Source organism: Mesoplodon densirostris, chromosome 6 (assembly GCF_025265405.1).
Source record: "Mesoplodon densirostris isolate mMesDen1 chromosome 6, mMesDen1 primary haplotype, whole genome shotgun sequence".
Taxonomy (NCBI): Eukaryota; Metazoa; Chordata; class Mammalia; order Artiodactyla; family Ziphiidae; genus Mesoplodon; species Mesoplodon densirostris.
Genome location: NC_082666.1, coordinates 2,314,083 through 2,327,740, shown reverse-complemented (window position 1 = coordinate 2,327,740; position 13,658 = coordinate 2,314,083). Strand labels below are relative to the sequence as shown.

The window sequence follows — 13,658 nt, the reverse complement described above, 5'->3', positions numbered from 1 at the left end:
CCGCTGTAGAAAACACCCGGGTAGGGTGGTGAGTGGGCACCCGAGCCTGCGCTTGGCCGGCCGGCCTGCCCAGGAGCCCTCGTAGCCTCCACCTGCTCTCACCTCCAGACCACCTCCAGCCACTTGAGGGAAACAAAGGCCCGGCCTTGTTCCTTTGCGGGCGCTGTTCCCCCCTCCCCGAGTGCCTTCCCCTCCTGCCACTGCACCCATCTTCCTCCAACTGGGGATCCTGCCTCAGTGTCCTGGAGCCCCGAGCCCCACCATGGGGGCTCTCTCTGAGGGGAAGAGCAGACCCCCCATGGCCGCACGCCCAGCTTCTCACAAAGGAGCAAACGCACAGGGAGCAGCGGCCCCAGGACGGAGCAGAGGCCCCGGGACGGAGCAGAGGCCTCGGGACGGAGCAGAGGCCCCGGGACGGAGCAGAGGCCAGAAGACAAGAGGGTGTGAAGCTGCGTCAGAGCAGCATCCACTTGGCCTCCAAGGCCGGCCACCCTTGGGCTCATCTTGGGACCATCATGATCATGACCCGAAGGGGACGTGCTTGGGGCTCAGCCTCGGACCGCCTGTGAGGCAGCCCAGGAGGCCTGGGGGGCTGGGAAGACGGGGCCCCCCCCGCAGCCCGGACACCCATCAGCCTGGACTTTCGGGAAGAATCCCTTTGGGCTTCTTAAAATTCTAGATGCACCGAGTAGACCTGGGGGCGGCGGGAGCAAAGAGTCATGTTCAGAATGGTTCTCAAGCTGCGGTGGGAGTCACTGATTGAGCGCCAACTGTGTACAAGGCCTAGTGATAGATTTTACCGCAAACCGTGGGAAATGACGCAGGGACCGACAGGAGGCCGGTGCAGTCCCCCTCGCAGACCTGCGGCCCGCCTGGGTGACGGAGCAAGGTGCAGACTCCCGCCCCTCCCGCAGGCAGGGGCAAAGCAGAGCCCCAGGCCCCCGCCTCCCGCCCCCCACACACACCCGGCTCGGGGCCTGGGTGGCAGGTACCTGGGCTGGCACTCCCTCCCTGCACAGAACTCCTGGACGGGCTCAGGCCGGGTCAGGGCGTCGCAGTAGCTGTCGTCCACCTCGATGCCATCATAGCGGACGCACATGGCGTACGTCGACATGACCCCTGGGTTCAGGACAAGGGAAGGGCCAGGTGAGCCAATTGTGAGCACCTTGGAGACCGGCAGACAGGCCATGTGACCCTGGGCGAGTCACCCGACCGCTCAGCGCTTCCCGGTTTAAATCGGGGATAGTGACAGTTACCAGCTGACAGGTCTGCAGGTGGAGCCCAGCGAGGACGGCTTTGTGGATCTGAACTCTCTCCCCGTCCACGTCCCGTGGCCTGACCTCTTCTTTTTGCACCCTCACCCCATCCAGCCCAGGCTGGGCACCCAGTTTATGTGTCACAAACCCTGGGTTTTGAATAAACTCAGATTGGCCCTCACAGAGGCACAGAGGCAAAGCCAGCCAAGTGTCGCTCATTTCCATTCATTCAACAACTACCCATCCATGGATGGATGGATGGATTGGTGGATGGATGGATAATCTAACCACTCCAGCCCTTTCCAGACTCCTCAGATGTTATATTGGATCTTCAGAACCTCCCTGCCCTCCCATGGCATGCCCTAGTCCTTATCAAACTCCCTCTTAAACTTTCTTTAATCATCATTGTGATTAAATACCTGGTACTCTATAAATCCCATCGGGGGACAGTATGTAAAGGGCCAGCCCTCAACTAAAATGATTAATTCCTTGACCCCCAGCTCCACCTTCTGCTTCTCTGGTCTTCCTCCCCTGCACCCCGTGCTCAGTACCAAGCTGGCACATGGGCCAAAGTCGCTACACAGTGGGTGGGTCCCTGCCAAAGAGCCAGGGTGACTCAGGGAGAGTGTTAGCATTGGGCTGACGTTGGTGAAGTCCCCAGGTGAGGTTAGGGTTTGTGGTGGTTGTTATTACTGGGGTGTGTGTGTGTGTGTGTGTGTGTGAGAGAGAGAGAGAGAGAGAGGGAGGGGGAGAGAGAGAGAGAGAGAGGGACCCACCCTTCCTGAATGATGGAGGGAACGGAACCCTCCTCACTGGGGTCACCCTTCCCCCAGAGGGAAATCGATTTCCCCGTAAACCAAGGGCCCCAGCCACCTTGCGCTCCCTTCCCAGCGGCGCGTGTCTGAGAGCCGGCGGCTCCTGCCTCTCCAAGCCCCAGCCCTGGACGGAATGAAACAGCCTGGGAAGCAGCCCACATGGGGATTTTTTCTTTTTTCCGTAAGGGACGAGCCAGGTTGCAATCACTGGTGCCTCTCTGCCAGTGCTGGGCTGTGTCGTCTTTAGCCGTCGCTGAGGGGGAGACTGGCTTCCTGGCCAGGTCTGCTCAGAATGTTCCAGGCCTCAGAGACACCAGCTCTGGGGCCCAGGGAGGTCCAAGTTTAGGGACTCGCAGCCCCTCAGCAAGTGCCTGATTATTCATTCCCTCCTCGTCACCGAGTGGAAACACAGCAGGTCCTGATCAAGAGAGACGGGAATTCTGGTCCCAGCCCAGTCTCTCGCTGGTGGGGTGGGGGTGACGTGAGTGCTGTCAGACTCTCTGGGCCTCGGCTTGCTGTTCATCCCCACAGTGGGAACCCCCCAGGGATGCAGGGGAGTCAGAGCACCAGTCGTCTGGACACCCACCTCCCTACATCAGTCTCGAATGCTGTGCTTTTCAAACCTTCTTACTGAGCCCTTTCAAACCGAGCCCTTCCTCTAAATCAAAGGCGCAGAGAAGCCCGACACTGCACTAGGGGGGCCTGCTCTGCCTGAGGTGCGTGAGCTCAGGGCCCGCCCGCCCCACTCCCCTCAGCCTGCGCCCAGGAGGTGCCAAGAACAGCTGGAAATCATCACCTGAGGCTCAAGCTAAGAGTCCAAACCAATTCACCTACATTTCTACCGCTCCCAGGAGTGTCTTTAAGGAAAGGAAAGATTGCTTGCTGCCATGGACACAGGAGAGCTGCTGTGTGCCGGCGACATTGTGGATGTTTGCACAGACACCGTGGGCCACGGACGGTCTGTAAACCACCCCAACACCGGCCCAGCCTCAGCACCCGGTACAGTAGGATTTGGAGAAGAGCCAGCCACAGAGCGTGCGGAGGTCCCGTTCAGCAGGGACCCGACTCCACCACCACTTCTGCCGAGCGCCCCCTGTGCCCAGCTTGGTGCCTCTGCGGTGACGGGGAGCTCACTCCGCGTCGGGGCCGCTCACGCCAGTCCCGGACAGGCTCGTCCAGAGGAGAGCGCGTCCTTTCAGCAGAGCCCAAACCTGTCTTTCTCGCGTCCTTTCTTCTTTCGTCCTGCTTTGCTCCTCGGGCCAGCCAGGGCAGGTCTGCCCATACACTGCCCGGCCACTCTGTGGGTGTTGAGAAATGGTGCCGTGACCTCCCTGGGGACCATCTGTCACCCAGGGCCAGGCTCAGACCCCTCGCCACAGAGGCTGCTTCATCCTGGAGGGAACTCAAGCCATGTCACCTCCCCGGGCAGCGATGTGTCCGGGAGGAACAGGAGACGCTCCCAGTCACGTGTTCTATGACAGTCCTGGCATGCGTGGGGTCCCAGGGATGACATCGGGGCTCCCAGTTCAGAACAGGACCCTGCGCCTGGGGAGCAGGCCCTCAAAGCAGGCTCCTCCAACACCCATCCCAGCGCTCAGCCCTGTTCTCTCCCGAAACCAGCAGCAGCGGTGCTGGCCGTGGCGCCCGCTTGTTGAGCTTTGGCCATGACAACTTACTTGTCGCTTCGTGTCTAGCCCTGGAACCACGTTTGGAAAGGCAGACATCCCATTTTACAGGTAGAACGTGGAGTCGTGGAGAGATTAAGCAATTTGCCAAGGGCATGGGGTGTGGTGGACCAAATAGCACATCCCAAGCGTTCACCACATACCCCACAAAGCCCGCCTCTCGCCCTCCAGGATATCAGGGGGCCAAACTCAGCCTGTCCCATGCCCTGCTGGGGGAGGGGCATGTAAAAGGAGGGGGCCCCAGATTCCAGCCCAAGACGGAGGCCTGTGGTCCACTCAGAGCCCTGCAGGGCCACCTCCCCAGCTCCTCCCTCGGGCCCTTCTCCTGAGATGCCAACCAGGGCTGCAGGAGGTGTGACCACGCCCAGACCACCGGTTGCCCAGGGTCCAGTCAGTGGCTTGCTAATTCTTCCACACTGGCCAGAGCATGCAGGGGACATCCAAAGCTCTGGCCAGCTGGGGTGGGAGTGCAAGGGCAGGGTCGGGGGCATCATACATTTTGAGTGGCAGCAGCTCCAGTCTTGCCCAAACCCAAACACGCAGTTGCAGGTATAGATAAGGTGGCACCCAGGGTCTCCCTACGTTTGCCACAGGTCCTGGACCTGGGTCTGGCATCTGACCTTGCAGCAGTCCCCAGGGGAGGGGACCAGAGCTGGCAGCAGATGGAGCCCCAGGCCCTGGGCTGTAAGCCAGAAGCTTGCTGTGGTGGCATCCAGCCATGTGAGCAGACATAGGTTCAAACTCCAGCTTGACACTTACTAACCCCATGTGTCTATCTGTCCAGGCAACCCCGGGGGTCTCCATTCCTCTCCTGCTTCCTCCCTGGATGAGGTCCTACAATCCCAACAGTTCCCTCTGCCATAGACCACGTGGGTCTATTTCCCCCTCCTACATTTGCTGTAAGCAAAAGTAAAATCCTCACCACCCGAGATTTCTTACTTTTTAACCAGAAGGATGTTTGTTCTAAAAAGCTATGATATGGAGAATGACGAGGGAGCCTTTGGGGGGCTGCATGACCCCCAAGCGGCTGGACCTTACCGTGGTCCAGCACATCATAAGCACAAGGACATCCAAACTGCCACCTCATCGCACTGCCTCGTGGGTCAGGAAACTGCTAGATAAGCTCCCTGTGGGCAATGTGGGGCTACAAGCAAGTGCGTGGCCCCCTAAGCCCGGCCTCACACCCACCGGGGAGGTGGGCTCAGCGGGTGCCGCCCTTCGGCACCCGTCACAGGTACCTGTGGTGCAGGTGGAGCTGCAGGGCTCGTGGGACGAGAGCTTCCACCGGTACATGTCCGCGGGACTCACGCCTTGCTTGCGCGTCTTGGGCCTGGTCCTGAAAGCAGGTGAAGCAGAGAAGGGGGTGAGTTTCATGGGAGGATGTGGTCTCGTCCATGGGGCGTGGTTGTGTACCTGTCCTGAGCTCCAGGCAGAATCGCCACCTGTCGGGGTCCCAGTGCCCACCGTCTAGAACAGAGAAAAGGGAAGCAGCACCCATGGGGCGGCGGGTTGTAGGACGGAACGGATGGTGGCATTTTCCCTCTCGATGACTGCCTGAGCTCACTGCCCTGCAGCTGTCAGAGCACCTTCGGGGGCTGGGGGTGAAGGAGCTGGGGCTCCCCAGCGTCGCAGTTTCTCCTTCCACACACACAGCCTTCTCGCTGTCACCCTCTAGCAGGGTCATGCAGATTCCTCCTGCCCTCTCCCCGGGAAGGGACCGCAGAAGCACGTGGTGTGCTGAGAAGGTGCCAGAATTCTCTCCCACGGCCTGCCTCAGCTGGGATTCTGACTGAATGGGGCACACTAGCCATTGGGCCTCCGATGATCAAAATAGAAAAGCTCAGCTGCAGACGGGGGAGTGGCCGCGTCCCCTCCAGACGCCTCTGCCCAGGTCTGCAAGGGCTGCTGTGCAAGGGAACGCCGGGCTGGGTCCCCGCCAGCGACGGGCTAGGATTCTTGGCCAGAACTCAGACGGCCCAGCCAACTATTGTTAGGACTGTTTGCTTCTTTGAACCAGTCGGTGTGCTGGGGCCCAACCTCCGTATCCAACGTGCAGGCTCGTTTTGGACTCGTCAGGGGCAGAGGGAGGTGGCGGCAGCCCCCAGAGCCCGGGCATCTGCTCTGAGATGCAGACGGCTGAGTTTGAATGCGGCCCATGGAACCCTGCCACCCCCAGAGCCGGCAAAGGGACGTGGTGCCATGGTCCGGGGGGACGGCACACCCCTGAGACCCCACCGCCCAGCACCACTTCCCTTCCTGCCCAGAGGGGCTGACTGAAGACCACCCTAAGCTAAGACCCTTTCACAGAGCACACTCGCAGGTCCTTTCCGTGGGGCTTTCTGTCACCCTGGAGGCCAGGCTAAGACGAGGGGTGCAGGGCATCCATTCTAAAAGGCTTTCCAGTCAATTCTGTGATAGAGACATTGGTTTGGATTCAACTGGGAGTTTACTGTTTGTCTTCCAACTTCTGGAATTTCACAAGTGGATGAGAATGGCTCTTATATTTTACTTTTGCATAAATGTTGCCCTGAAGACACATCATGCTCTGAGAACCAGGAAATAGTCTACCCACGGACCTTAAGTAACGAATTTACTGATGTGGCTACATTAACCCAGGAAGGAGGGAGAGAGGTGAGGACAGGGAGGGGAAAGCCGAGGGCAGCCGGCCACAGGCGGGCGGCTGGGACCCCTCACCTGGTGGCTTCACCACCAGGAGCCTGCCCCAGCCTTTCCACGCATACGGGGTAAGGGGAAGGTCCTCCCTCTCTCCTCCTTAAAAGTGAGCGGGAACTTTAAGATGGGGCGCTCCACCCACCCAAGACCCAAGCATCTCAGAACACGGGACCCGTGGAACCTCCCTGGGGAGGAAGAGCCTGATTCTGAAATGTGCTGATTGGGTCCCCCACCCTCCTTTCAACAGCTTTAAATTCTCCCCAAGAACAAAAGGGGATGAAAAGATCCAGCCCCTGCCCGGCCACCCCACCCATGGAGAAGCCGTGCCATCTTTATCTAATTACACCCTCCTGGGCCAGCAGGCAGCGTGACTCATTCTGGAGAGACAGCAAGCAGTTCAAAATAACCCTTTGGGTTTTAAGCACCAAAGGTATTTCTGGGGGGACTGCCCACATGGCATTGCTCGGGGAGCACCGCATGGACGCCTCTCCTGCCTCTCGAAACATGTATTTGCACAACAATGCAACGCCTAAAAGACTCTGTTCTCAGAAGTGGGGCCCTGGGGAGAAAAACACCCAGGAAATCGCTGAAACCACCAACCCTCCACCCGCCTCCATCTGGGTGGAAGATAGTGCCCTCTGATCTGAAAGGCTCGGACCGTCTCAGCCCTGGGATGCTTCAGACCCCGCGTCTGGACCCTTTCCCCAGGACCGCCACGTTTGTTTATAAAAGGCTCATAAAGTGCTTTGCTTCCCCGCCACCCCCGATCCAGGCTGAGAGAGGGACCCTGTGTCTCTGTGTCTCAGACGATTTTTCCCAACGCCAGCGTCTGGTGTCGGGGCGTCCCTTGATTGTTCTGGGCTGTTCTGAGAAGGTGAAAATAACCTTTCCTTTCTGGGCTGCCCCTTTGATTTCACCCTCTCTGAGCAGACGCGACTTCCTGTGTTTGGACAACTCGCTGCGACAGGGCTATTTTGGCCTGGCGGTTTTCCCCCCCACCCCACCCCCACCCCGCCACCTCCCTCAGCCCTTTATCTCCAAAGACCATCTTTGGTCTCTGGTCTGAGGTATCCTTTGAAGCTGCCAGTGGGGGAGCCGCCCATCTCACCACGTCAGGACTTTCTGAGTGCTGACCATCATTGTACTGGTTCCAGCATCCCCCATGGCACCGGAAACCCAATCATTCCCCTTCGGGCCCAGGGGTGGGGTGGGAGTCAACTGGGATGGGACAGGAGACATTCTTTAAAATGTGACCTAAGGACCCAAAAGCTTGTGCCATGACCTGGCCTAAGAATCCTTGAGTGCCCGAGCCGGCGGGCCCTGAAGCATCGTCTGACAAGCCTCTCGCTCAGGGACGGGGAACTGAGGACCAGAGAGGGTCACCGATGGGTCCAGGTCCCATGGGGACGGGGCGGGGAGGGGATGGGGACCCACTGGCACTTTCCATGCCTTAAGCCAAATTAAACAGCAGCCGTGTGCCGCCCTGGTAAACCCATTCATAGAGGGATGCTGACCATCAGGTAGCTAGCCTTCTTCACACTGGGTCATGGTCCCAGGAGGGCCCCTTCCCCACCCCGGAGGCTCCGTGTATTAATGATCTTTCCCATTTACTGGGTCCTCACTAGGTGCCTTCAGCGCTTCAGCACCAGCTAGAATTCAATCCTCTGGACAGCCCTGGGGGTGAGAAGAGCCCTAAGTAACTGGCCCCGGATCACCCAAGCAAGTGCCGGCTGATTCTGAACGCCCCTCTCAGGCTCAGAGCCTGTCTCGCCCTTCCAGCCGCTGGATGCCACACACCCCCGAGGCCCTCTCCCTGCATTCTGAACCCGGGTCAGGCAAGCAGATGGCCTAGATGGACCCTATGGGAAGAAGGGCCACCACAGAAGGCTCCAGACCTCCCACTCTGTCCACCTTTGCAAAGAATTCCACCCAGAGCCTCAGACTTGCCCCGGATGTGCCCCGGGTATCTCATGGGGACCTCGGAAAGCAGCTTGAGAAAGAGGGGGGCACCTCCTGTGGGCTCAGGGGCCCAGCTTCCCTGCTCTCGTCCCCGGGGAAGGGTGAGAGAGTCGCCTCCACTCGCCTCACCTCAAGAGTGAACTCCAAATCTTCCATCAAACTCAATTCCCCAAGGATGCCCACCTCTGCATCCTCAGCCCTGGCTAGGGTTCCACTGGCTTGGTGTCTAAAGCCAAGGGGTTTGGGTGGGTCCTCAGAAAACAAGATAAAATAAAACCCAGTGCACTTGGACTTCCCTGGTGGCGCAGTGGTTAAGAATCCGCCTGCCAATTCAGGGGACACGGGTTCGATCCCTGGTCCAGGAAGATCCCACATGCTACAGGGCAACTAAGCCCATGTGCCACAACTACTGAGCCCGCGCTCTAGAGCCCGCGAGCCACAACTACTGAGCCCGCGCTCTAGAGCCCGTGAGCCACAACTACTGAGCCCGCGCTCTAGAGCCCGTGAGCCACAACTACTGAAGCCCGTGCGCTTAGAGCCTGTGCTCCGCAACAAGAGAAGCCACCGCAATGAGAAGTCCGTGCACCGCAACGAAGAGTAGCCCCCGCTCGCCGCAGCTAGAGAAAGTCCATGCACAGCAACGAAGACCCAACGCAGCCCAACATTTAAAAATTAATTAATTAAAAAAAAAAAAAAAAAAAAAAACGGGCTTCCCTGGTGGCGCTGTGGTTGAGAGTCCGCCTGCCGACGCAGGGGACACAGGTTCGTGCCCCAGTCCAGGAGGATCCCACATGCCGCAGAGCGGCTGGGCCCGTGAGCCATGGCCGCTGAGCCTGCGCGTCCGGAGCCTGTGCTCGGCAACGGGAGAGGCCACAGCGGTGAGAGGCCCGCGTACCGCAAAAAGCAAAACAAAAAAACAATGGGCTTGTTCCTGCCTCCAGTACCCACTCGCCAGCAGGGGTGCTGAGCCTGGCTCGGTCTGTTTAAACCAGCCTTGCTGCCCTGTTAGCCTGGAGAACAGGGGCGTCATCATCGGCCCAGGGACTTGTCCTCTAGTAGGGATAGTGGAGGCCTGGAGCCACCCTGCTCCCAGCTGACCCCAACCCAGGGAGGCTCCTGGCCTCAGACTCCTCCAGGGCCAGCCACGACTCAAGCGTCCCCAGGTGTGACTGTCCAGGCCTCCCCAGCATGTCCTTCGCTCTGGCCTCTCTCCCACGGCCCGTCCCAGGGCAGCTCCAGCCCCACAGCAGAAGGCCTTGTTGCTAGTGCCTGACTCGGGGCCTGGCCCCTGGCTGGGGACCCCACTGAGCCGTCCCCCAGTCTCCTCCCTGGCCAGCAGGGAAGGTTGTCCTGAGCCACCCCGCCTTCGGGGAACGTTATGGTCTCCCGCGAGAGCTGTCCCACCTTATGCACAACGACCATGTGTGCAGTGAGTCTCCAGACTGAGAACCTAAGGACCCCAAGCCTCCAGTCTCTGAGCCCCAAGGACATCGCTTACCTACCTCTCTGAGCCCAATACCCCTCCCTAACGCTAAGGCTGGCTGTGATGAGAACATGTCTCTGTGCACACGGAACACTTAGCCCCAAGTGCTCAGAACTGTTCACCTCCTCCCCCTCTGCCCCCCGGTTCCCGGAATCACATCACACATGGGCACTCTGCACCAGCTTTAGCCCGTGGACCTAACTTGTGGAAAAGATGCTAAAACCCAGGCCTCTGACCCCCTGCTCAGATCCGTGGGGTGAGGCGAGGGGGCCCTGGGCAGGGGCGGCTCTCTCCCACCTACCTCCGTCCCAGCCCTCACCCGGCAGCCCCCAGAGAGGACTGGGGAGTCGCCTCCTACCTGGCCTTCTGCGTCCTGTTCCCAGCCAAGGCGGGGAGGCTGGCACTGGCGTTGGGGAATGGGGCCTCGGAGGAGGTGTTGGCCACTCTGTCAGTGCTGAGCTCCAGGTAGGACCCGTTGAGCAGGTAAGCACCAGCTCCCTCGTTCTCCTCGTACTCGACGTAGAGGCTGTCGGCCGGGGAGCCCCTCGGGGCGCCCTGTGCAAAGATGCTGTTGCTGGTCTCATTGAGGGGGACCTCCTTGGAGTCGGAGCCCGTGTCCAGGAGCTGGTCGGAGATGGCGTTGGCTGAGAGGAGCTCCTGGGAGGTAAAATGGGCGTCGGCCTCTTGGTCATCCTGGTCTCCCGCGAGAGCCGTCCCGGTGGCGTTGCCGTCTATTGGGGAGATGGGGGGCTCAACCTCAGGTGCCCCCTCCTGGAGGGGCAAGGGCTGCCCTAGGCAGGGGCGGAGCAGGGGGGCTGCAGCAAAGACCTGAACCGGGAAGCGTCCAGAGGCAGGTTTCCGCCCGATGAGCGGGCACAGGTCATCCAGCAGAGGCTCGCGAGCTGGTCTGGACAACCTCTTGTTGGGGAGCCTGCTTGACCTCTGCCGCGGGTTGAATAGAGTTTCCCCAAAATTCACATCTGCCCCAAACCTCAGAATGTGAGCTTATGTGGAAATAAGACCTTCACAGCCACACAGATCTCCAGATGAGATCGTCACGGACCCTAACTGCAACGCCTGCTGTCCTTTTAAGAAGAGAACACGCAGACACACACGGACGCAGAGGAGAAGCCGTGTGAAGACAGAGCAGAGTCTGCAGTGATGCGGCCACAAGCCAAGGGATGCCTGAACCACCAGGAGCTGGAAGCGGCGGGAAAGACCCTCCCCTGGAGCCTCCAGAGGGAGCACAGCCCTGCTGACACCTTGATTTTATTCCATAGACTTCTGGCCTCCAGAACGGGGAGAGAATATGTTTCTGAGGTTTTAAGCCGCCCAGTTGGTGGTAGTTTGCTGCAGCAGCCCCAGGGAACGAATACCGCCTCTAAAGTGTTTCCTACTTGAAGACTCTGAGGGTCTTGGAAACTTGCCCCCCAAGTCAGTGAGGGGATTCTTCTCAAGTCTGCTCTACCCTCCACCCCTCAGCAGGGCCAATGGTCCACCCCAGCCCCGACGAGTCACTCCACAGCACTCAGGAGCATAGCCAAGCTGCCAGCATGGGGTCAGGGACTATGACCCACCACTGCATCTTCAGCTGCACCTCCTGTGGCTTCCCCTGGAGCCTGTCCCGCCAGGCTGGCCCTTGCTGGTCCCCTCACCCCCGCCCCTTTCCTATACCCTCCCCTGGCTAACCCTTACTTGCTCTGGAGCCCTCAGGTCAGGGGTCACCCTCTCCAAGACCTCGAGGTCCTCCCTGTGCCCTTCAGCTGCCCGTCATTCCCTTCCAGGGCTCTGGTCACACCTCGCACGCTATGCTGTCTGTCTGTCTCCACCGAATGAGCGAGAGAACGGGTTATGGGGTCAGACCATCCTGGACTTGCCCCGAGCTCCTCTGTGGTGGACTATGTGACGTGGGCAAGACCTCTCTCTCTAAGCCTCAGTCTCCCCACCTGTCAAATGGGGATAACCATACCCACCTGGAAGAAGGTATGTGCAGAGGGTGTCTGCTAAGGGCTGGCCCTAGGCCTGCCCAGTCAGCCTGCACGGAACCGGCACCTCTGTCACCCTCTTCTGCAGGTGCCGGGTTCTGAAGACCCTTCACCCGAGGCCCCTCTCCCTAGGAAGCCCCGCCCCACCCCGCCCCTCCTCCTGGTTACCTCGGAAGCCCTTGCCCCTGGGGGGCCCCTCGCAGGCCCTGCCGCTGGCCTGCGCGCACACCTCGTTGGTCTCCTGGCCTTTGCTCAGACCCAGCTCGATCCCCGGGCCCCGGTGGCCGAACAGTCGGTTGTCCAGGCCCAGCTGCTCCGAGGAGGCCTGGCCGTAGAGGGAGCCGTTGTGCTGAAGGAAGCCCACCAGCCCAGCCCCGTCCAGCTCCTGGCTCTCCGTGCTGTCTGAGGTGGGCTCCGAGAAGCTGTAGTAGATGGGCTGGATGCGGTGGGCATGCGGCGGCTCCAGCAGCGTGTACTCAAAGGTGATGGAGGGGCTTTTGCCGTTCTGGTTCCACACCTGGGGGGGGAGAAGAGGTGGGATCCCGGCCCTCCCTCACCCCAGCCCCTTCCCCACCAGCCTGAGTGGGTGCTGAGGCCACTGCCCAGAAGCCCCTTGAGGACAGAAGACACTTGTCCCTGAGCTGCAGAAGGGTTTCCTGCTGCGGCCTGCAGCCGAGTCCTTCCCAGGGACTCACCCTTGACCGAAGAACGCTGCCACAGCCACGCAAGGCTATGCGTGGCCCCCGGGGCAGTCCATGTCCAAAGATGGGCGAACACGGCCCGGGAGGGAGCCGTCCACCCCAGGCACAGGGAGCGAAGGGTGCGCGGGGTGCAGAGAACGTCTTAAAGGTAATCAAACCAATTAAAACCCAACCTGCATTTTACTATCACCACGTGCCAGAAATCCCAAGTAGTAAGAGTGCACTGTCCCCACCACCTTCCCCCCGGAGGCCCCCACTGCCAGCCAAGCGGAAGTACCAGGGCCCAGGCCCCTGAGGACCATCCCAGCATCAGAGCTGACTGGGGGATGGGCTGAGGTTTCTGTCGAGACTGCGTCGCCCCCCAGCTTTTCCCCCTGCCTGTCCTGCTCCCCCGACTGAGTGCTCGTGGGTTTTTTGAGGGACGCCGCCTAAGTCAGCTGGTGTCAGAAGCCCCAGGAAGCAGCTCTTAAATGGGAGTTTGGAGCGGGATCCCCCACCAGCAGGGGTGACGCGAGCCCTCCCTGGTGGTACGTGGACCCCTGAGACCCCCCCAGGGGTCAGGCTGGAATGAGACATCAGAGGAAGAAAATGCGCTTTGGGTGCCATGTCTCAAGTGTTGGAAGTTGGCTGGGCTTGGGGTGCACCTTTGGGGTGCACCTTGAGAAAGGAGAAAGGTCTTCAGAATGTGGCGCTTTGGAGATAGACAGTGAAAGGCTAGGGTGACATCACCACCAAACCTCCAACCTAAGGCCAAGCCAGAGGGCCTCCTAGGTGTTACACAGAGAATCGCATGTCCTCCAGCAGGGCCAGAAAAGGTAGAAGACAGTCAGAGAGCCGGGCATGTTGGCTTCTCCACCTCGCCAAGAGCCCGATCGGGAGGAGACTTGGGGCGTGGGGGTCTGAGTCAATCTGCTTAAAACCTGTGAAATCTCAGATTCCCCTGAATCTTTGAGCCTAAAAAGTGGCCATTCCTCACTGTTAAGGCCAGCACCTGGCCCTCACCTGAAGACGGTACGGAGACCTCTACCTCCTTGAGGGCCTTGCCCACCTCCTCCCCGGGCCACCTGGCTCATGGCTCACGTTAAGTGCCCTCTTCACCTA

General features: G+C 59.9%; 1 protein-coding gene across 1 annotated transcript in view; it reads right to left on the bottom strand.

Annotated features, from left to right (window-relative positions):
- ADAMTSL2 (ADAMTS like 2) overlaps positions 1-13,658 on the bottom strand; it is a 32,350-nt gene that overhangs the window by 5,464 nt on the left and 13,228 nt on the right. The window contains exons 9-12 of the mRNA XM_060101524.1: positions 12,025-12,373; positions 10,230-10,602; positions 4,995-5,092; positions 993-1,119 (exon numbers count right to left, since the gene is read on the bottom strand). Coding sequence (XP_059957507.1) covers positions 993-1,119; positions 4,995-5,092; positions 10,230-10,602; positions 12,025-12,373 — 947 coding nt within the window. The remainder of the gene's footprint in view (positions 1-992; positions 1,120-4,994; positions 5,093-10,229; positions 10,603-12,024; positions 12,374-13,658) is intronic.